The sequence below is a fragment of the Panthera onca genome, chromosome B2, assembly GCF_046562875.1.
Source record: "Panthera onca isolate mPanOnc1 chromosome B2, mPanOnc1 haplotype 2, whole genome shotgun sequence".
NCBI lineage: Eukaryota > Metazoa > Chordata > Mammalia > Carnivora > Felidae > Panthera > Panthera onca.
Window position 1 is genome coordinate 70,659,527 of NC_138343.1, and position 24,738 is coordinate 70,684,264.

At 33.9% G+C, this 24,738-nt stretch overlaps 1 protein-coding gene and 1 long non-coding RNA gene across 8 annotated transcripts in view; one reads left to right on the forward strand and one right to left on the reverse strand.

The window, feature by feature from the left end:
* PHIP (PHIP subunit of CUL4-Ring ligase complex) overlaps positions 1–24,738 on the reverse strand; it is a 152,291-nt gene that overhangs the window by 67,916 nt on the left and 59,637 nt on the right. For 4 of the 5 annotated variants that reach the window (XM_060616001.3, XM_060616000.3, XM_060615998.3 and 1 more), the window contains 5 exons: positions 14,874–15,002; positions 13,455–13,680; positions 9,741–9,878; positions 8,899–9,082; positions 3,888–4,005 (listed from right to left, as the gene is read on the reverse strand). In XM_060616001.3, coding sequence (XP_060471984.1) covers positions 3,888–4,005; positions 8,899–9,082; positions 9,741–9,878; positions 13,455–13,680; positions 14,874–15,002 — 795 coding nt within the window. The remainder of the gene's footprint in view (positions 1–3,887; positions 4,006–8,898; positions 9,083–9,740; positions 9,879–13,454; positions 13,681–14,873; positions 15,003–24,738) is intronic. The other variant, XM_060615999.3, reaches the window with a different exon arrangement.
* Positions 1–24,738, forward strand: part of LOC132667303 (uncharacterized) — a 53,668-nt gene that overhangs the window by 5,898 nt on the left and 23,032 nt on the right. For 2 of the 3 annotated variants that reach the window (XR_013555672.2, XR_013555673.2), the window contains exon 2: positions 15,563–15,869. This is a non-coding gene — a long non-coding RNA (uncharacterized LOC132667303). Of the gene's footprint in view, positions 1–14,943; positions 15,033–15,562; positions 15,870–24,738 lie in introns of those variants that run through there. The other variant, XR_009605070.3, reaches the window with a different exon arrangement.

A 24,738-nucleotide genomic window follows, 5' to 3' on the forward strand; every position in this document is an offset into this window, starting at 1 on the left:
CTAAATAGCCGAAGTAATATTGAAGACGACGACCAAAGTGGGAGGCAACACAATCCCAGACTTTAGCCTCTGCTACAAAGCTGTCATCATCAAGACAGTGTGGTATTGGCACAAAAACAGACACATAGACCAATGGAATAGAACAGAGACTCCAGAATTGGTCCCACAAAAGTATGGCCAACTAATCTTTGACAAAGCAGGAAAGAATATCCAATGGAAAAAAGACAGTCTCTTTAACAAATGGTGCTGAGAGAACTGGACAGAACATGCAAAAGAATGAAACTAGACCACTTTCTTACACCATTCACAAAAATAAACTCAAAATGGATGAAGGACCTGAATGTGAGACAGGCAACCATTAAAACCCTAGAGGAGAAAGCAGGAAAAAACCTCTCTGACCTCTCCTGCAGCAATTTCTTACTTGACACATCTCCAAAGGCAAGGGAACTAAAAGCAAAAATGAACTATTGGGACCTCATCAAGATAAAAAGCTGCACTGCAAGGAAACAATCAACAAAGTAAAAGGCAACCGACAGAATGGGAGAAGATATTTGCAAATGACATATTGGTCAATGGGCTAGTATCCAAAATCTATAAAGAACTCACCAAACTCCACACCCGAAAAACAAATAATCCAGTGAAGAAATGGCCAGAACATGAATAGACACTTCTCTAGAAGACATCCAGATGGCCAACAGGCACATGAAAAGATGCTCAACGTCACTCCTCATCAGGGAAATACAAATCAAAACCACACTGAGATATCACTTCATGCCAGTCAGAGTGGCTAAAATGAACATATCAGGAGACTTTAGATGCTGGAGAGGATGTGGAGAAACGGGAACCCTCTTGCACTGTTGGTGGGAATGCAAACTGGTGCAGCCGCTCTGGAAAACAGTGTGGAGGTTCCTCAAGAAAGTAAAAATAGATCTACCCTATGACCCAGCAATAGCACTGCTAGGAATTCGCCCAAGGGATACAGGAGTGCTGATGCATAGGGGCACTTGTACCCCAATGTTTATAGCAGCACTTTCAACAATAGCCAAATTATGGAAAGAGCCTAAATGTCCATCAACTGATGAATGGATAAAAAAGTTGTGGTTTATATATACAATGGAATAATACTACTTGGCAACAAGAAAGAATGAAATCTGGCTATCTGCAGCAACGGGGATGGAACTGGAGAGTGTTATGCTAAGTGAAATAAGTCATAGAGAAAGACACCACATGTTTTTACTCTTATGTGGATCCTGAGACACTTAACAGAAGACCATGGTGGAGGGGAAGGAAAAAAAAAAGTTAGAGAGGGCGAGAGCCAAACTGTAAGAGACTCTTAAAAACTGAGAATAAACTGAGGGTTGATGTGGTGTGGGAGGGAGGGGAGGGTGGGTGATGGGCAATGAGGAGGGATGAGTACTGGGTGTTGTATGGAAACCAATTTGACAATAAATTTCATACAAAAAAAAAAAGAAAAATGAATAAACAAACATTAATAAAAATAAAGCAAATGTAAAGACTTAAAAAAAAAAAAAAAAAGACTCATCATAACTGCAATCTGAGTTCAACCATTCCCTGTTCCCTCATCCAACTCTCCACTCTCCAGTTCCTTCTCCGCAACCACTCTTGTCACTAGAACACTGCCCTGCACTTCAGCCCTACTCCTGTCCAAATGGTTACTAGCAATAGCCATGTGAAATAAAAGACATTTTCACATATAAGGACACAAGATTCACTCCACCTGGATTCTCTCTAAAAGGATTATTGAAGGGTTTTGTAATTTTCTAGGAATTCTGGGAAATTCAAAGGGGTATAAAAAGGAAATAGTGGTCAACTAAAATCATAATTGTGAGTAATGCATGAGGAATGTAATGTACCCTACTTCTTTCATCTAACATTTTCACCTACAATTCAAATTCATTTAAAAATTTACGGACCAGTGGACCAGGACCACCAACTAAGGCTTTTATCAGAGCAAAATATAGTTTCTATTTATTTAAGCCAAGTAATTTTTTAGGACGAAACCTACTGCTAAAAATCCTTTTATTATTATGCTTTCTAAACAGTTTCTTGTATTAATTTATACTTCCTACCTGCATACTAAGTACCTTTTATTAGAAGAAAAAAACATTGCAACTCTGAGATGAAAGATGGCCATCTCATAATTTATACACCGGTAGGTATGCTTTCAAACCCTTATTTTGATAAAATTTGAGAAACAAAAAACTAGGTCATAAACATTACTATCACACTTCTTTTTTCACTTAAAAATATATCATAAACATTCTCTAAGGCAACAGAGTTCTAACTCATTTTGTTAAAAAGCTGTATAATATTCCATGGATACATAATGACAGCCTACCTCACCTCTCTTCCACCAGTGGACGTTAAAGTCATTCTAGTTGTTCCCATCAGAGAAACTATAAATATCTGAGCGCACAGACACACATATACACGTACATACATGTACATCAGTAGTTTTCTATTAAAAAAAACCCATCTTAAAAAAATTTTTTTAATGTTTATTTTTGAGAGAGCGAGCAACAGACCACAAGTGGGGGAGGGACAGAGAGAGTGGGAGACACAGATTTGAAGCAGGCTCCAGTCTCCAAGCTGTGAGCACAGAGCCTGACGTAGGGCTTGAACTCACGAAACATGATAATGACCTGAGCTGAACTCGGACGCTTAACCGACTAAGCCACCCAGATGCCCCCCACAAAAACCGCTCTTTAAAGTAATCCAAGTACCGCTGGATTAAAAGCAAGCATGTTCTTTTAATATATATTACCATATCTCATCCAAAAAAGTGCTAGCCATACAAACTCTCACCATCATTACATGAGTTTATATCTCCACATCCTTGGATTCTGAACAAAGGATCCAGAAAAAGGCATGCTGTTTAGCCACCACGAAAACCACCACCAACCAACCAACCAAAAAGACCCCCATAAAACAAAAGATTACCTCAGATTACACTAACATGAACCTTTGTGAGGTCCTACTGATCCCAGAGTATGATACCCCTAAATAAAGGAAAATATACAATAGCAAAGGACCACCTAAGTCCTTTAAAAAGAAGAGTCACAAAATAAAAAAAAAAGAGTTCTTGTAAGCAAGACTAATATACAGTAGTTTTAAGGAACTCAAATAGAAAGAGGAAAGAGGACAAAGCAGGGTAAAGAAATCAGTTATTTTTTGTTTAGATCACTGCTTAGATGGTGACTTCTAAGAGAAAAGAAGCACCACAGTTCACTTCCATTTTGCACTCTAAGGCTCTGAACCTTCTAAGCGGAGAAGGTTTGAAAAAGAGAAAGAATGGAAAAGTAGGTCATTGTGATTCTTTGACATTCAAGAAGATAAGTACACATCTTTCTCAGATTAGGGCATGACTAAGAGAAACCTACCAGATCCAAAAGCTTTTCCAGAGTAGGAACACAGAGAAACCAACAAAGCAAACTCATAGAAACAATTTTTTTTTAATAGAGATAATAAGAACTATTATTTATAGTAGCATAACTGACTTACCTAGAAGAACAGGTACAAAACAAAAAAATGGATAGGACAAAACAAAACTAAAAAACTTTTAGAGTGTGCAATCAATGGCAGAACTAAAAGGATCTTGCTTATTAGACTTATAATACAATTTATTACATTTAATGGGCAAGTAATAATTGGCATTTGGGGAAAAGGTATGCTTGAAGGCAGTAAAATAAAAAAATAAAGTGATAACTGATCATCCAAAGAGATAATCAAGAATTAACTATATAAACTTTATTTCATTAATGAAATAGTCTTTTAAAAATGTTAACATTTTTAATTACCAAAGGGCCTTAAAATATTCATTATGCTTATGAAGCAAAATATTAAACATCCAAGTAATTATTATTTACCTTTGCAACAGTGGGTATTTTATTTTCTTTTGGAACAGCGAAGTGTTTTCTTTTCTCTTCTGACCTGTAAGTTTTTATTTCTTCTTCTCCCTTTGCAGTTCTCCATTCTTCCTGCCTACTGAAAGAGAATTATAAGTCACACGTTAATCTAGAATTATTATAAATGATTTCTGAAAGGTATGTTCAGTATCAGAGAAGGAATGCTACCCCTGATAATTTTCTTTTCAGGCAGAGGGTATGATAACCATTTCTAAGTTTAAATGCATAGGCTATGAGCTCTAGACATTTGTCATTAAATGACTGGAATACTGGAAAGACAGATGGTCTACTTGAACTTGATACTACTGTTTCTGCTTATGGTCCCTAGCAAATCAAGTACTCAGTCCTGGGAACATGGTTATTCCTAAGGTAACTACTCCAACGGTTAGAAATTGTATTTTTTAACATTATGTCAGTGTAGGGCTGTGATGATCTTTGGGCTGTGATGATCTCTTGTGCCCATGGATAGCTAGAATCTTAAAAAAAGAATTAGAAGAGAACCTTGAGGGTGAACTAATATAACTTCTAATGCCCTGAAAGAACTATGTCCTCTGCAATGAAAAGTAGGTATAGCTTCAGCTATTGAAAAAACTTCAACTCATTCCAGGCATCAAGCTGAAAGTGAGCAACAGAAAAAAAGTTGAAGAACATTAATTGTGAACTTTAATTTCATGGAACCTCGCTTACAATTGCAAGAGAATTTTATTTTTTACTTTAATTCCTTACACCTTTAAAGTTTTTGACCTGCAGGGCTATTTAATATTTGAACTTTAATTTTTCCCTGGAGATTTCAGTTGGAAGGGAGTTAATATTCAAACTTGGAATAGCTCTATAATGTGGATATTTTATTACTAGAGTATATGAATGTTGTCATTTTACTTAACTGAAGAATCTCTAATGCAGCTGGTCATAATTCTAAATGGAAAATAGAGTAAATTTAAATCTTGTAAAAAGAATGGCCTTGATTTAATTTTTTGTTTGATCTTGATTTCTTATTTATTTTTTTAGTTTATTCATTTTGAGAGAGAGAGTGAGCAAGCAAGCATGCACGCAAGCACATGCCCAAGTTTGGGGAGAGGAAGAGAGAATCCCAGGAAGGCTCTGCACTTTCAGCACAGAGCCTGAAGCACAGCCCGAACCCACGAACCATGAGGTCATGACCCTAGCCAAAGTCAGATGTTTAACCGACTGAGCCACCCAGGAGCCCCATTATTTATTCTTTCTAAATTAAATTTATTGGAATAACCATAGAGTCACATATAGTTTTAAGAAATAATACAGAAATTCCTTGTCTCCTTTACCCAGTTTTCCCCAATAGTATTTTGCAAAACTATAATACGCTATCACAACTTGGATGTTGACACTGATACAACATATTAATACTATTCAGAATTCCCCAGTTTTTCTTCTACTCATGTGTGTATGTATATTTAGTTCTATTCCAGTTTATCAATGTGCAAGTTTGTGTATCCATTACCCCAGTCAAGATAGAGAACATTTCCATCACTACAAAGATCCCTTGTGGTATACTTTTAATTATCATGCCCACACCTTTGTATTCCCTCTCAGCACCTCCTCTCCACAAAGTCTAGGACCACTAATTGGTTATCCACCTCTATACTTCTATCATTTTAAGAACCGTCCATAAATAATAAAGTGTGTAGCCTTTTGAGACTGATTTCCCACTCAGCATTATTTCTTCAAGATTCATTCAATCTGTTTATCAATAAGTCATTCCTTTTTATTGCAAAGTAGTGTTCCATAGTGTGGATATAGCTAATATGTTTAACCATGCACTCACTAAACGACATCTGGATTGTTTATAGGTTTTGGCTATTACAAATAAAGTTGCTATACACTTTGGTACAGGTTTTTGTGTGAACACAAGTTATCATTTCTTTGGGATAAATGCCCAAGATGCAATTACTGGATAATATGGTAGTTACACATTTAGATTTCTTTAAAAAGTGCCAAACTGCTTTCTAGAGTGGCTGTAATATTTTACATTCCCACCTGTAATGCATGAATAATCCAGTTTCTCCACACTCTCCTTAGCACTCAGTGCTATTATTACATTTTAGCCATTCTGCTGGGTATACAGAAATTATTTCCTTGTGTTTTTAATTTGCATCTTGCTAATGGCTAATGTCAAGTATCTTTTTATATGCTTACTTGCCACCTGTATATCCTTTTTGATAAAATGTTCTTGTCTACTGCCCATTTTCTGACTGGCTTGTTTTATTCACTGCTGAGTTTTGAGAGTTCTTTATATACTATAGACAATAATCTGTTAGAATCCAATCGGTGCATTTGCATTTAATTTTAATTAACGTAATAGGTCTAACCCACTTAAGAGCCTTCTAGGGGCAAACTGTAAACTACCTACCAGGGGGGAATATCCCAGGAAAATTCTCAAAGTGAGAGTACTAAGTATTGGGGGAAAAGCTCCAGGAAGTCATTGGTCACAGCCTTGCTTGACCATCAGCTCAATGGTTAAGCACAATGTAAAAAGGATAAAAAGACAACATATGAAGAGAAATACATCTTCCCCACTCCTCTGGTTTCTTCCCAATCTTATGCTCTTATTTGCAATGTATACATTCTGTTCTGCATTTTAAAGAATCAAACCTGCTTGCCTCACATGGGGTGAAATACTGTGATCCAGTGCTACTGGTGTTTAGGGTTCAGGACTAGGAACACAAGTTCATGCAGATAAAACCCTCATCCTCCACAGTTGTAGCAATAATAAAGAGTAACATTCGGATTTCATATCCCATTCTTTTTTGTTTTCAGTTACTATAGAACTATTGTTAAAAAGATGCGTGTTACTTATACCCCCTTCAAACCTTAACATTAGAATTAAAAGGTAGACAAAAATCCAACTAAAAATATACCATGAGGGGTGCCTGGGTGGCTCAGTTGGTTGAGCGTCTGACTTCGGTTCAGGTCATGATCTCATGGTCTGTGAGTTCGAGCCCCGCGTCAGGCTCTGTGCTGACAGCTCAGAGCCTGGAGCCTGCTTTGGATTCTGTGTTTCCCTCTCTCTGACCCTCCCCCATTCATGCTCTGTCTCTATCTCAAAAATAAATAAACATTAAAAAAAAAAAAAAAAAATATATATATATATATATATATATATATACACACCATGAGAGTTAATTTTTTATTAACATCTGGGTAGACTTGTCATCAAGTAACGTTGCTGTTCAAATTTATACTTTATTTCTATAATTAATCTTAAATCCTGACACAAATTTCAAGTATTGTCCAATCAAGAAGCATAATCTATATAAACATTCAGGTTAAAAGGGTTTTTAATTTTATTTATCTATTTATTACTGAAGTTTATTTATTTGAGAGACAGACAGAAAAAGACTATGCACGAGAAGGGGAGGGGGGCAGAGAGAAAAGGGAGGGACAGAGAATCCCAAGCAGGCCCCATGCTGCCAGTGCAGAGCCTGATACAATGCAGGGCTCAACCTCAGGAACTGCAAGATCATGATCTGAGCCGAAATCAAGAGTCGGACGCTTAACCGACTGAGCCACCCAGGCACCCTTAAAAGTGTTTTTAAATTGTATCATTACTATCTTTTGAGTTCAAGTCCGCTTATAAATGGATTTTTGTTTTTAGAAGATTAAACAAATTTTTTTTTAATGTTTATTTGTTTTTGAGAGAAAGAGAGCATGAGTGGGGAAGGGACAAACAAAGAGGGAGACAAAGAATCTGAAACAGGCTCCAGGTTCTGAACTGTCAGCACAGAGCCCGGCATGGGCTCGAAGTTGGGAACAGCAAGATCACGACTTAGGCTGAAGTCAGATGCTCAACCAACTGAGTCACCAGGTACTCCACATGTGGATTTTTTACAGTAAAGTAGTATAAGTGCATTTTCTCTTCCTTTTGATTTTCTTAATAACATTTTCTTTTCCCTAGCTTACTTCATTATAAGAATACCATACATAATACATATAATACACAAAACATGTGTTAGCTAACTGTTTGTGTTATTAGTTGAGCTTCTGGGTAGTCAAAAGTTATATGCAAATTTAGTCATACAGGGGTCAGCATCCCAACTCCCATGTTGTTCCAGGGTCAACTTTAAGTTAGTACTAGCTGGGTTCATATGGACCACATTCATGAATAATGCATTAGTAAATCAAAAGAAATCAAAAGCAACTGGATATAAAGTTCTTTCATAACATGGACCTTCAGAACAGAATTATATCAAATCAAAATTTATATATGTATACATCCAAATATAAAAAATAATCATTAAGGAACCATTTTGATATATAAAAAATGATTATATAATGTATTACCAATAAATACCACACATTTCACTATATTTATAATTCCACTATAATTATTTCATTATAATTTCACTATAATTACCTATATATGGTGTGCAGAGCAAAATCCATAAAAAATTATAACTTCATGAAATATATGTGTTTTTTTTGTTTTTGTTTTTTTAATTTTTTTTAACGTTTATTTATTTTTTTGAGACAGAGAGAGACAGAGCATGAACAGGGGAGGAGCAGAGAGAGAGGGAAACACAGAATCTGAAACAGGCTCCAGGCTGAGCTGTCAGCACAGAGCCCGACGCGGGGCTCAAACTCACGGACCATGAGATCATGACCTGAGCCGAAGTCGGACGCTTAACCGACCAAGCCACCCAGGCGCCCCGATGAAATATATGTTTTAAAATATAGTTAAACAAGATAAACTAAGATTTAAATATGCTGCTCACCTTAACCCCCCCCATCCACATCTTTCACATGAATCATTTGCATGAATCATTCTAGAAAAGGACATAATTGAAACTTAACTTTCCTTCAGAGTCATGGCTAGTTTAAAACACTAGCTCTTCAGATAAATTTAAAATAAATTAGAAATTTGAAAAGGTACTTTGAAGGCTATAATTCAAAATGAACATAAACAACTGCAGTACATAAACTTCACAACCCCCCTTACCTGGCTACACCGGCTGATAGCTCAGGTACCACAACCCTTCGACTCCAAGCTACCAGATCCCGCTCTGTGGCTATTTCACTCCTTGGTGCATTGCTGTGCATCTGCCGTACACCTTCAATTTGTCCACTACGTCTTAGTCCTACATTTGGTGGTGAATGAACCTCTGAGGTAGAACTTACAGAGCCTAAATGAAAAAATTAATATAGTAAGTTCTAGTTAGAAACATAAGCTTATAACAGAAAAAACAAAATCTATACTATCTTCCACATGAAACTTCATATTAAGGCAAACAAACTACCAAATCAGGAACCAGACCACAGGCAAAAGTTTAATGAAAACAAAACACAGTTATTCAGTTAATTAAATAAGCTAATGAATCATAACTACTGACTGTAAACATGTAAAATCATTAATTTTTAAAATATGCTTTGTACTCTGGGAAACCTATGTAAGAAGCAAAAACAGATAAACCCAAAATATTTATGGTTCATAAATTTGCTTTAACTTTTCTCTTAAAATAATATGTTACAGTAGGGTGACGAGATATTTGAGAATGTGGAGTGTATTTCATACACTATTGAATACATTTATTTTTTAAGTTTTTCTAGGTTCTACATGTTTACTATGGGAAATCTGAAGAATATATCTATTTAAAGACTCATTATCTACAGTTTGAAACCTTAAGAGGGTTTTCTTAGCTATTATGTGTTTTTAAAAACATGATCATTCTGGCAGCCAAATATTTCATTTAATGGATGTGCCATGAATTTGTTTCATCGCCTCTTTACTGTTTAAACTATTACAATTTTTAAAATATTTTACTTAAAGCAATCACTGCTTACCTCTATTTAAACGGCTGGTATTACTGATACCTGCTTCACTAGAACGTCTCAGGTCTTGCTCCTGTTGTAGTCTTTGAATCATGCTGTCCAGTGGGCTGATCTCCTGGTTTGCTTGCTGACTTAAAACTTGATTCAGTCCTATTTAATACCACATAAAATGCTAAGGACACTTTAGTCCACTAGTCAAACCATTTTACTAATTGAGCTCACTTTGAGTCCTGAATTAAACATAAATTTTGCTTGAGTAAGAGACCTAAAATGATTAATTTGAAATAATGGCAGTAAAATGCGCGCGCACGCGCACGCACACACACACACACACACACACACACACCAGGAACATGACAACGCAAACCTAATTTACTACAAATAACAGTGACATGGATAACTTACTGTTTACCATGATTCAGGCACTCATATAATCCTCACAATAATTCAGTAAGATACGTATTATTAACTCCACTTACAGATGAGAAAACCAAAATAATTACTCAAAGTCACATATCTGGTAAATGGCAAAAGTAGGATTTCATCTTAGACCAGTTTCTTTTAAAAAAGGCAAATCTCATTACCCAACTTTCTCAAAAAAACTTTACTGCTTCATTTATTCACCAAATCCTTGAGTGTCTATTATGTGTTTGGAACTATACCAAAGAAGTGAGGATGCAGTGGTGAGTAGAATTCGAGGTCCTTGACTTTAAGCGCTGACATCCTAATGGAAAAGTTGGAACAATAAATCCATATAAAAAATGCAGACTGAAAAATGTTAAAGATGATAATGAGAAAAAGAAAATGGGGAAGAGAGATGGGAACTACTTATGGTGAGTCAGAAAAGTCAAAGAAGCCCTCTTTGAGAAGGCAGCATTTGAGCTAAGACTTGAAGAAAAAGAATCAGTCGTCCAGGTGAAGAGCAAGAAAGTGAACACTCCAGACAGAAAGTAAGAATTGGAACAAAGCCTCAGGTAGGTAGGAACTTGGTATGTTTTAACCCACCATAATTTTCCAGCATCAACTTTCACCTGTATCCGTCATATGGGACTACTTGACTCTTCTGCTCTCCTAACAGGATAAACACCTTTATGCTTTGGAGATTTTAACCACAATACTCCCAGTTCAAGTATAAATCTGAAAAACACTAACTTATCCTTCAAGCACCAACTGAAATGGCAACTCTATGATACTTCCTCTGTGAAATCTTTCCAGACTACCCCTGAAACACTTAGCTGCTATCCTCTTTCATTTCCTCAAGCCCAATATAAAAAGGAAGCCCACTAGATAGTTCCTCAAAAGCATGGATTGCTTTATTTACCTTAATATTCTAATTTTAAATAGGGATATAAGAATGTTCAATCCTGCTGAATAGATAAAAAATGTGTATTGAGATACATGAAAACATTGCCATGAGAAAAAAGGAGCAATTAGTATTGGGTGTGTGGGTATTTAAGAGATGGATTTCTAGAGTGGGCTGGGAACAGAAGATACAAAGGACATTCTGAAATGAAGAATTAGTAGTAAGGAAGGTATAAGGAAAGGGAAAATTACATGTATTAATAAGCACATAATGTTATTTCATTTTATGAGAGAAGTAAAATTCAATGGGATAAAATGAACTTGCCCAAAGTCACAGAGCTACAAAGTGGTAAAAGTAGAGGTAAAAGTTAAAATGCCTGTGGATGTTCCTTTCCTGCTAGGCTGCTGGGTAGTGTCTCATGTCTGAACATCAGTGACTAATCTGATAGTTCAAGTTATAACTGAAGCAGCATATTTAAAAAGTGCACTGCTCAAATACAAATTTAACAGTGTAAAATATAAACTGCACTGAAGCCAACTTATTATCATAACAGCCATCTATTTTTACCTAATTCTAAGGGATTTCCACAATAAATTTTATTGCAGATTTAGATTTACAAATAAAAATATAGTTACAAATGATGCTAAAAATATTTTCCTTCTGTCCTACATTACACTAGGTTAAGTCTAAAATAATGGAAAAAAAAATGAAGTTTACCTTGAATTTTGTGACCTAGAACACTTAATCTTATGACTCACGTTGAAGCCATAATTATTGCTATGGGTTCTCTTGTGGTCCTGTACTAAAAACTGGTGTCTAACTTACTGTCAAGAACAGGAGCACTCTTTTACTGTAAGGGCAGCTTAGTATGGAAGAAGGAATGCACTAAAAGTCAGAGCTGGATTTAAAGTCCCGGTGGTTCCATATACTTAAATAAGACATGTTACTAAATTTTCATTTTCTCAACTTTTAGAATAAGGATGCCATATATATATCTATATATGATATTATTTATGAAAGTCCAATACAAACTGTTAAATGGAAGAAAAAAGTGATAACCATGATAATCATGTTGCACTGATATTTTAATTATTTCTCTTTCCTTGAAATCCCAGCCTAGGTACCTATTTTGAGACCTGGGCAAGATTTGACCTTGCCAGTTCCCCTCCAAGAGACTGAAGACATTTATCTTAATTTCAGTCCCATGATCAAGACTTCTTTAATAATTGAGACTTCTCTAATTTTATACTTGCCTAGATTTCTCAAATACTACCTGTTCTCTAATTTGAATATTTGCCTAGATTTCTCAAATACTACCTGTTCTTAGATTCTTTGAGTTTGTGCTATGTCCATGTATGAGACATTTTAGTTTCACATATTTCAGACATTCAGGCCTGCTGGATTGTACTACTCACTGCAAGTAGCAGCAGGGACTATTCTTCTAATGCTTCTCCTCACCTTCCATCCTTAGTGGGCATATCTACTTTAAAGAGTAGCCCTTCCTACCCAATATGTTCACCTTCATTGCAATTTCATGCCCAATCCTTAATGGAAAATAAGAGATGCGCTCTCTGTAATACAGTGAGATGGGTTTTTTGATGCAGCCTTAATAGAATCTAAATCCATTATTTCAAAGTTACTCAGTACATATTACATCCCATATGTGTCCTTTCCATCTACTTAGAACTTTTGTCCATTATGCTAGCGTTCAGAACTTAAAATATTTTCGTAAGCATTTTTCTAATCTAAAATATAACAGATTCATATATTAGAAAACTGGTTTAATCTTCTTTATAGGGTCTCTCCATTACTTTCACTTCATTAATTATTCCCACATTTTTTGTCAAAAGGAAAGGTCTGCAGACCTTGTTTCCATTTCAACTTCCTTTCAATTCTTCAACTAATTTTACTTTTACTCTCCATTACTTCACTAATAAGCTCTCAACACTTTTGCCCCTAACTTAATTAAAATTGTTAAAAGTTGATCACTTCTTAAAATAATCTTTGATATGAACGGGCTATCTAGTCTTAATCTTTCACCTCATACTATTATTCCCTTCAAGAACATGTATCACAAGTTTTAACTATTTGTTTACAACTGTGTTTATGAATTTTACTCCAGGAGAACAAGGATTGTGTCTGTTTAATTCACTACTGAAAACCAGTTTAGAGGTGTTACAGAGAAGATTCTCAATATATGCTGTTGAATAAATAAATAAATGACCAAGATTATTGCTCTCCAATGTTCCTTAGTTATCTTGTAGTACATACTTAAGCATTATTCAAAAGACTTAAGAGAAATTTTTAAAAATCACTTTACTTCCCATTTGTTCAAAATAGTAACAAAATTTTACCCAATTAGCAGTTTTACAGGACATCAGTAGAAATGGAAAATTTGGCAGTCTATGAAAATGAGCATTTACCTGAGGAAGTTACTCCCATTTGAGGGATGAGTTGCTCCTCCCTACAATTTTCACGACCAGGAACTAATCTCTGATATCTTGATGGATGAGGGTTACCATCAACATCAACCAAAAAAGGAGGAGGCATGAGGTGAGGTGCTTGCTGAGTCTGTTCATCTAACACAAAGTTGTTGGCATCACGAATAAGGGGCCGATAATCACTATGAAAGAACATCTGATCTGCTATCTGTAAAAAGAAAAGACCCATAAAAGACAAGGAAAATAAAAATTTATCATTGATAAATTTCTAATGGAAGGCAGTGTTTTAATGTAAATCATGGTATTAAGCAACAATATAAAAGAATATTCTTGAGTTAATGGTAAAGAAATCTTTACTATATTTTTACATTAAATTTTATGATCAGAAAAGCAGCTGCTCTCAATTTTCTCTGGAACAGGGAAAAGACTGTATACATAAAACACTAACATAATTAAAGTTGTGTAATTTCAAATTAAATGGTAAAATAAAATCTAGGTATAAATCATTCAGGGGTACTATTACTTTCATAGAGCTACCATGCATTATCTTATTTTTTAAATTATTAAACAGTAATTGTTTTAGCATTTTGCAAGGGGAAATCACTCAATGAATATATTCCTTGAATTAAACTCTAATGCAATCACTTATACAATTTAAGAAAACTCTTAAGTATACTGTACATGTGACTTATATTAACCTAAAAATCAACATGACAAGATTTTCCAAGAGTTAATAAGCATTTTCGCTAAAGAATTTTTTTTTTTAAATTAACACAAAATTATTAACATGAACTCATGCCTGACACATCTGTAACTTCACAATTTTATTGATTTGGTATTTCTTAAACTATGACCTATTCAATTTTTAAGCCTTTTAATCAATGAACTTAAATAGGCTCTTTAGTATTTAAAAATATTAGCTACATCAGTGGGTCATACATTTTTGGGAATCATATAAAAGCTACAGATTTTTACCCCAGGTAAATAAATGTATTTTATCCATATAGATAAAACATTTTACATAATTTCAGAGTCTCTCTATGGACAACCTCTCTCATGCCCAGCTTTAGAATTACAAGCTAGATTGCTCTAGCAACCTAAGTAAAAAGTTATTCTTTCTGAAATATAGATGACTGAATAAAATATTATCTAATGTCTATTACAGAGAAGAGGAATTTAACAACTGCTATGTTCACTGAAACTTAAGTCTCTAGAATACTTAAAATATGATTGTTAAAGCATAAATGATGCTTACCCACCCCTGAAGAAGAAATACAACCCCTAAGCATCCACAGATTAAAAACAAAAACAAAGAAAAGAAGAAGAAGAAGAAGAAGAAGAAGAAGAAGAAGAAGAATCATCATCATCATCATCATCATCATCATCATCATCATACTCTACCTTGTCATATTTGCTACTGGAGCCAAAACCAAAAATTAGAAGATGTCCATGAGAGTCTGTGCATGCAAAATGCTGACCATCAGGAGAGCATTTGCAGTCAAATACTGCACCATGTCCTTGGCCTTCAATCTGAAATATATTTAACCAACAATCAGAAAGGTACCATTAAAATAAAAAGACTGGTCATTACTGTTACTGAAATTTTATGGTAAAAGATATGTAAAAGTATACATCCCAATGAAGTGAAGATTAAGTATAACACAGTACAGTAACAAAATTTGTGAATATTCATGAAAAGTGCCAGATTAATAGCCTTGAAAAACAAAGTGTTTTCTTTATGCACACACAGACCACACACAATTCAGGAAATAAAACATCAATCTCCCCCACCCATAGAATTCTGCTTCATGTCTTTAAGCCACATTTAAAATGTAATTGCACCTTGCATTCCAACTTATCTGCATTTAATCAAGCCCTTTCAGCAAAGGCTGACAATGTGTAGTAACTGTAGCGATTTTTTCTTAACTCTTGGAAGTAAAGTAGTAGCCAGAGATTATTGTTCACAAGACACTAAATTTTTTCCTTTTGGTAATAAATTCCCTTGATGGTCTGACTCATCTTTTAAATGGTGAATTTCAAAGGTTAAAGAAAAGGTTTTTTTTACCTGATAATTGTTTTCTGTTTTCCAGTTCCATTAATCCAGAACGAATGGGTTTCTCCCTGCAACCTGTCAATCAAACAGAGGTGGCCAATCACCACTCTGAATTTTTTTTGCTCTCAGTGCTTCTTCAGACTATGTTCCAGTTGAAAACTTCTTTAGCAGTGTTCTGAAAGAGGTAAAAGTTCTACCCTATCTAAAGCACATCTAGGGACTGAATTTCAGAAAACAACTAAAATAGGGAGTCGACTCCCTAACAAATAACAACTAAGGATGATTTTCAACAAATGCGATTGGATTTCTGGATTAGCAGAATCGGAACACACACACATTATCAGGTAAGAAATACCTCCTCTCTGTTCCGGTATCCACTGATCTAGAACAACTGAAATGTACTAGTACTATCCCAATATTCCAGGAAATGCTTAGAGAAGAGAGAAATGGTAATTTTCTTTTTTTAGTGTTAAAAATATGGCATAGGGATGGATGTGTAGTTCACCAAAAATGGAAGTGAAGTTAAAATTCAGAAGAAAAGTTAATTTCTCAAGGAAAGTTTGCATTGTGGTCAAAAGAGAAACTATCACTCTAAAAGAAAGGGCTCTGCCTAAGAAGTTAACATAATATCACAAATGGGACTGACTCAAAAAGAAAACTACTTTTTCTTCAGCTTTTTGAAAAGAAGGAAAGAGACCACTGGTGTTTATTAATGTTTTGGATAGTGGTAATAATGTGAAAGAAATAAGAATTTTCTTAAAATTAATCATATGAAAATTGGTAAACTTACCTAATGACTAATACACTTAAAGATTTACCATACAAGGAAGAAAATGGTTATGAAGAAGGTTGGAGGATAAGACAGTAGAGAAAGGGAACTGATTCCAAGTCTTGCTTAAAACTATTCAAAAAGAGAAAGAATAGAATGATTTCTCCTAAGTAGCATACAAGCATTAGGAGATACACACATCTTAGTATATGCCAAAAATGAAAGACTACAAAAAAAGAAGTGTCAGGGTTCAGGTCTTTCTTTTTCAATGTTTTCTGACCAAATAAAAAGTTACACAAACTATTATAAGCAAGTAACCACTTGAAAAAGTTTACCTCTAGACAGAATTTCATATAAAAAATTCAAGACAATTCAAATTGCCTTGGCAATTGTTACATGTTTTATCTCAGTCATTCCAAATTTCACAAAAAATGAAAGTGAAAACAAAAAAGCAACTACTTTATAAATCTACTCTATTATAATAAATGCTCCCCAAAATGTAATACTATTATTTTAAGTCTAAGTTTACAATTCTAAGTACACAGTAGAACAGAGGAAGAGATCTGAAACAAGTCTGATCAGCAATGACAAAGGATATTTAATAGATGTTCATAAGCATGGTATCCTTTACATGTTTAGGCAACCCCACTCTACACATTTTCTTTCCTTTTCTTTCTTTTTTTTTTTTTTTTGTGGAGTGGGCTGTATGACGATTAATCAACCCTATTTCCATTTAATCTACCAATGTTGCCACATTTATAGTTAGTAGATCTCTAAAAGAATAATGGGGAGATGTGGAACTTATAAAATTCTAAAGAAGCAAAGAAAAAAATCAGTCCTACTGAGGGTCACTGTCTTTCCTATATAACACATGATGTTTGAATATGTCAGGACAGTACCAATTTTCTTGGTTTAAGGCATCTGTTATGACTTTCATACGGACAAAATAAAAGTATATTTCCAGAACATCAGAAAAAAGTAAAAGCACATTATCTGGCTTAACCATTATTCATTAAAGAAGGCATTGAAAGAATCTACTCATGAATCAGAAAAGGTGTCCATAACCTTATTAAAATGCCAAATTTATCTTTAGTAACTGCTCCTCAGAATATAATCATCACACAACTATAAAATGCAGACTAGGCTCTCCAGCTGATACAAAGTAGAAAAATTATTTTACTTTTCCTATACAACTACACTGTAACTGTTTTTATGTTATGATTAAGTAAGCCAACCAAAAAAGAAAGTTACGTATTTCTCTCTGAAAAATGATTTCACCTTCTTAAATCAGGCTGAAAGTATTTCTAAGAATTCCCAAAGGGAAAAAAAAAAAAATAATGAAGGTACTATTTGAATATTCATGCGCAACTAGAAAACAATGAAGCTTCTATTCAAAAACCAAAAGGATGAAAATATCTTCTCTATCCATATTAAAGTTATATGGGCCTATCATAAAACTAAATGTACTGACCAAGAATAAGTCAACATAAAATTTAATACAGCATGTAACTTATGCTAGTATTTGATGTATGTTGTAGAAAATTAAAAATGGAAAGGAATAATAAGAGCAGAATTTTCAAAGTAAATTTTGGATGAACTACTCCTAATAAAATCAAGCATGCTTAAGAAACATTTGGAACATATGTAAATACAGACCACATAATAAAATTCATACACATTAAATCACAATAAGGAGAGCTGAGAAAATCCAAGAGATGGTATTTACCAGTAAGTGCAAAAATTTCAAAAGAACAGGAGTTAAAATAAAAAATGTATTATGCAATTATGATACAGAAGTCATTCTGTTTTATTTTTAAAGCAAGAGATAAAAGGATTAGATGAGTTAAAATAATAATTCCTTTGTTAGAGAAATTCTCATTACTGACCAAAGAATTCTCGAAATATTTCCAAGAAATGAGGAGTACTATTTAGAAGTTTACACTGAATTTAAAATAATACAAAAACTTATGAGCAAAAAGCCATGATGATGACAGAACTGTCATATTTAATGAAGAATACTAGTATCTTTTTTAAGGCAGAATACTATCCACAACTACCAATGTAATTTTTGTGAAATAGAATGATGAATAATTAAAGGAGACAGAGAAATGAGGCCTAAGACCTAAGAGACTTCTCTGGTTATTGGCAAATCACTTAATCTCTCTGCGATAGACATAATTTAAATGATCGCCAGAGTCCTACCTAGTTCTAAAATTCTAACATCTGATATTCAGGAAGACTTTTTGGAAAAATTAGACAAATCTGGAAATGAGGTATATAGTAAAAGCACTACAATGCAGACTAAAATTACAGAGTCTAAATTACATCAATCATGAAGAATATACACACAGGTGAATATGAGAAGTATGCAGTCGTGGAGAAACTCAACATAATTCAAGAATGTTAAAAATATGGGCTATCTTGGGGCGCCTGGGTGGCTCAGTCGGTTGAGTGTCCAACTTTGGCTCAGGTCATGATCTCACAGCTCCTGATTTCGAGCCCTGCGTCGGGCTCTGTGCTGACAGCTCACAGTCGAGCCTGCTTCGGATTCTGTGTCTCCCTCTCCCTCTGCCCCTAACCCACTCACTGTCTCTGTGACTGCCTCTGTCTCTCTCAAAAATAAACATTATTTATTTTTGACTGTGCGGTCTCTCTCTCAAAAATAAACATTAAAAAAATTTTTTTTTTAAATATGGGCTATCTTAAGCAGAATCGTCCTGTTAAGGAATTATTCCAGGTTTATGACCGGGGTCAGGTTTTTTGTTTTGTTTTCTGCCTCATTCATTTTTAAAACTATTCCACTGTCTAGAAGGGAGCATCTTACCTAGAAATACTCCATAATTTAAAATTATGAATCTTTAAACATCCTAACGATGCTGTGATACAGACTCATCCCAGGAATAAAATAGCTGAGAAACAGAACTTATGCTAAGAATTATCCTTAGAAAGTCCTTATGTATAAAGAACTTTTAAAGTTTATCTACCAGGGGAGAAATAAACTTAATTAAGAAAGTATACTAAATACTGAAGACAGACACTGTCATACATATGCCTAAAATATGCTTTGGCCACTTTAATCATTATGATAGTTACAGTGCAAACAAAAAACAGATCTTCAGGGAAATTACCCACACTGTAATAGGCTAGGTGTCATCACATTACTTTAAAGACCATTAGCAAATGAATGTTTCCTTTAATATTGAAAATTCTTTAATGTATAAACATTATTAAATATGAATTAAAGGTAACTGTTTACGGAGTGCTAAGATAATAAATTTATATAAAAAAGGAAACTGCTGTAACTATCTTGATAGAACCAGTAGATACATAAAAGTGATTTTGAAGAATGAGCTCTAATTTTCATCAAAGGAACATTTCTTATCAAAATAAATAACTAATCTTCAAATTTAACAGCATTCTGCTTACCCATATTCTGATTTCACTGAGGGCTGTAATATTATTCATCAGTCTTCCTTGTAATCTGTTCTCCTCCTTAGGCCTCTGACATAATATTAGCATGGTATCTTTCTAACACACTCTTTAAAGATTATGATCTCTTCTCCATTTTCTAAATAGGACTATATTTTAAAAGTTTAGCTGTAAGCCCTCTACACTGTTCTATCTCCATGAGGTAAACAGCGTTCTACATGGAAGATTTCAACATCTCTTTCCACGCCTAGCCCTTCTAAGTATTCTATATTCAATTGTTGGCTGGCCATTTCCACATAGATCTCCAACACTACATCATAATAAACATAAAGATGAGCTAAAAGAAATCAGTTTTTCTTCACATAACTCATATTTCCATTAATATCATTTTTTCAATACAACCTGCGGTACACTCCCAACATATTTATTAAATTTTCCAGCACTCTCCAGCCCTAATCCTTCTATTAGTCACAAAACTCCAAGTCTTATACACATTTTTCTTTCACTAATTTTCTACTACCTTAACCCTTATAAATTTTCATTATGATTTCAATGACAAAAGTAGTTATCCCCCAACCTATTCAACTTCACACCTGAAATACTACTACTGGCAATCAAACCTCTTCCCTTGTTTCTGAAGTATAATTTATGAAAATCCCACCATGTTAACTATTCTTTTTATGCTTACAAGGTAATACGAGGCCATCAACAATCCACCCCAACTTACACTTTTCAGCTTGTCATCCACTTTTCAAAATCTATTCCAGACAACCATTCCAAATTACATCTTAACATATCTTACTTGGTTATTTATAATATTCCTTTTATTTACAAAATTAAGTATCTTTCTTAATGACTCAATTTTTATTTTTCAAGCCATAATTCCAATTCTTTTCCTCAAAAAAACTGTTTCTGAACATCCATCCTGAAGTGATCCTTACACATCTTTAGATACAACAATTCTCTTTTCTCACATGCCATGCTACCACTGCCGGCTAAAAACAAGGACAATGTCTTATTCTTCTTTGTGGTTCTCATATTTTGTGCTAATGCACAAAATACTCAAATGTTTGCTAATCAAAGTGTCTTCCATGTGTATGTTTACATATTTCCCTGTATAACTATCAAATCTCCAAAACCCTTGTGACAGTAATTCATAGACCATGTCAAAGAATTACATAAAAGTAATTCACTAAATATAATATAGTATGACAAGCTAGAGAGACAAACTCACATTCATGGCAACAAATTTTAAGATATGTTTTTGATACCAAAGATGAGAAAGAGACAGAATCTAGAGAACCGGAGAAACCTGAAAAAAAAGTGACAATAAAGTTTATACTCAGAAGATTGAAGGTAATTCCTTACCCAGGGAGGCTGAAACAAGGACTGGAAGCATCAAAGAATCCTTTTAACATAGAGTGCAGATATATGGCATCTTGTTAGATGATGATAGATAGGTAATGAAAGAGATGGAAGGATGAAAGCAAAAAAGGAAGGAGAAGAGAGAAGGAGAAAAAGAGAGAAAGATTTATCTTGAAATCTTGATTCACAAGAGAACACAATACGAGATTACCTATTTTGAGCTTCTCTTTCTCCCTTTCCTAGATATATGCAGCTACAACTGTCTAAAACTAAATTAGAGGTCACACTGAGAACATATTGTCAGAAGTATGCATGTGCAAAAATTCTGAGTGGTGGATTGGCAGCCTCTGCTTGTTTGGAACGTTGCAAGGAGAAATATATTGTTCTGGATTAGTGGACACTGGAACATTTTTTTTTAAATCTCAAGTAAAAGAAAGGTTAATTATAAAAATAAGGAAAATTTTAATTAAATAAATAAAAATTGTTATTTGGAATTTACTCATGAAACAACAAAAGTAAAGCAAAACTCAAATTCAGTAAATTGCTGTCTAGAAAGAGACATTGTACTCTTCAATTAAAATCAAAACCAGACAAGAGGCAACAAACTACAGCTTTGAGTAACATGAGAGAAACAGAATGATATGAAAAGAGAACGTCATAGACACAGCTAGGAATAATACGGAGAAAAGGAAGGGAACAGAAAAGATAAAAGCACCAGAAACATGAGGAAAGCTACTAATGTGGGGTCTACAATCCCACTTCAAATAGATTTACTTTCTAAGAATCAAATCAAACTAAGAAACTTGAAAGTCCCCTTTCAAATTAATTTATTGTTCATTTAAACTTGTAGTTAAAACGTAGTTATACTGTGTTGATTTAAGGGGAAAAGGGCTAAAAAAACTTTATTATTTAGGACCATTTATGGTTATATTAAACTCTCAAACTTGCTTACCTCTTTCAGGAAATGGGAATAGTACAAAATCCTTTAAATTCAGTTCAAGGAGTTTGCACACATTTTCAAGTTATTTCTGGGAACAATTTATCTGCCTTTTAACATTTAAGTTTCAGAGCCTTTAAACTAGAGTTTAGAACAACTCTCATTAAAACACATCTATACTAGGCTTGCTAAACAACGCCTGAATAGTTTGGAATATTCTTAATATATATTATCTGTCTTCAACAAAATACCCAAATACACTTTTATCCTGAATATATATAAGTATATTATATAGGTATATAAGGTCTGTTCAACTAGAACATGAATAACTGACACAGTTTTTAGAGGAATGTAGACAAGTAAAGCTTAAGGGCTAAAATTTATATATATTTTTAAAGAAAATAAAGTTGTCTTATAATCATCTCTACAATATTCTTTACTTTCATTCTCTGGTTCATTTAAAAAAAAAAAAAAAAAAAAAAAAGGAGGGGTGCCTGGGTGGCTAAGTCAGTTGAGCATCTGGCTCTTGATTTTGGCTCAGGTCATGATTCCAGGGTCGTGGGATTGAGGTCTGTGTAAGTGTGGAGCCTGCTTAGGATTCTCTCTCTCTCTCTCTCTCTCTCTCTCTCTCTCTCTCTCAGCCCCTGTACCCCACTTGTGTGCTCTCTCAAATACAATAATAATAATAATAATAATAATAATAATAAACAAAGAAAGGTTCCAGGTTTCTTCCTCATATACTTTTCCAACAAATGCTATTCAGTGTTTAAGATTATTTTATTTTTAAAGATGAGACAACGGGGGGGGGGGAGGGGGGGGCGTGTTACAAGGAACATGAACGGTCTATTCTACTTCATGCTCTGTTATCTCTTTTTCACTTGTCATATACTTCTTGTATGTAACAAAAGCAAACCTAACACCCACCCACCCCTAACTGTTTTGTCATTCAGATCTTCCATTAAGAGGAAAGCTAGTAGTAAAAATAAGCAAGGTAACTCCATCACTTTTTCTAGACAATACCACTAGCAAGTTAAGAATCTTTTTATTAAATTTTGAAATGAAATAAATTAGGGGGTTTTATGGGCATATAAGTAACTAACTATCTCAATTCTTAATCTCAAACCTTGTTTACAAATTTAGGTGGTCCTAAAATAAAGTGTCAGATTTTTAAAAGTATAAGTCAAGGCTTGATGTGGGGGGGGGGGGGGGGAAGTAATTAGAATATTTATCAGAATGACAAGTATCAGTGCAATATTAATACATCAATGCCTCATACTTTAAATTTATTAAATGTATATATAATTTTATTAAAATGTACTTACTCCATGCCAAACATAGGCATTTACAAAACTCAACTTTTCCCCCCATGAAAGGCATTTTTGATGACATAGAATTTTTGACTATGTCTAAAATTTCAAAAAAAGTTTAATTTTTGTAATACGTAAAAAGGGACAGTAAAATGCTGATTAACACGTAATAATTATTTGTTACATGATTTCAAAACTTCTTACAAAGGTATTATGAATTTCAAGTGGAAAATCAAAGTATCATAAAAAAGAAAAACCAGTATTAAAGTATTCTCAAAATATAATTGATAAAAACCTGCATCTTAAAGAATTATATATACATTTTTTTTTCTTTTAAAGGCAGTTTACATGCCGTATTTTCTGCCTGTATATCTGTTTAATGGTGATTTTTTTCTTCATGTTGTAAAGCTTTGATTTTAAAACTCACATGAAATATTACGTAGCCCTAATGATACTTCTTCTAAACTTTTACCATTTCTAGTCTAAACAGAGAGTATTCCACTAGAATTATTTATTCTTAAAAGAGGTCTTCCAAGGCATGCTATAAATAGTTCCTCTACAGAGCACTCAAAAATTATTTACTAGGTTGAACTTATGATTACTGGTACAATTTAATATTAGAGTTTGTACTTCTTCAACTTTTATGGTATTTTAGTAACTGAAAAAATGACTGACTTGCTACACAGAGCTAAATAGTTATAACTACTATAACCAAAATGCTACCTTCATGATAGTGGACAGTGAACACAAGCTTCTACTCTCCCCTCAAATTGTTTTTATTTTAATAGTAATGCTGGATGCTTTATCTTCCATCTGTCCATAGATAAAACAAACAATGAAATGAACAAAAAAGCAAAGAGCAAAAAGCAAGGAGGGCACTTAGAGAACTTATAAATGAAGAGACAGAAAAAAATCATCAAACTAAACTTTAAGATCTCAAATGATCTACTCAGAGTTAATACCATTATAAAAACATCTCCTCCAGGTGACATATCACTAACTAGGTAGATTTGGAAGTTAGCTGTGCAATGGCCAACCATTAACTAGAGTTAGCATTAAGAACACAGTAACAATGGACCAAAAAATGCGGGTTTAAAACCCCAAGTTCCCCTGTAACAGGTGTGTGACCTAGATAAACCTGGGCAAAGCAATTCATCTCTGTACGGTTTCTCCATTCATAAAACCAGTAATAATAAAATCTACTGTTGATTGTATTACAAAGTTTTCATGAAAACCAAATGAGGTAATACACAGAAGTATTTTGGAAATCATTAAAAATCATGCAAAAAATTAAAAGGAGTATCTTTATTTTAATTAGATAAAATGTAGTTCATTTTCTAGTTTTTTAAGTGCAGGATATATTTTTAATCCTTTTTAGTCTATGTTTTCTTTCTCAGTTTGAGTAT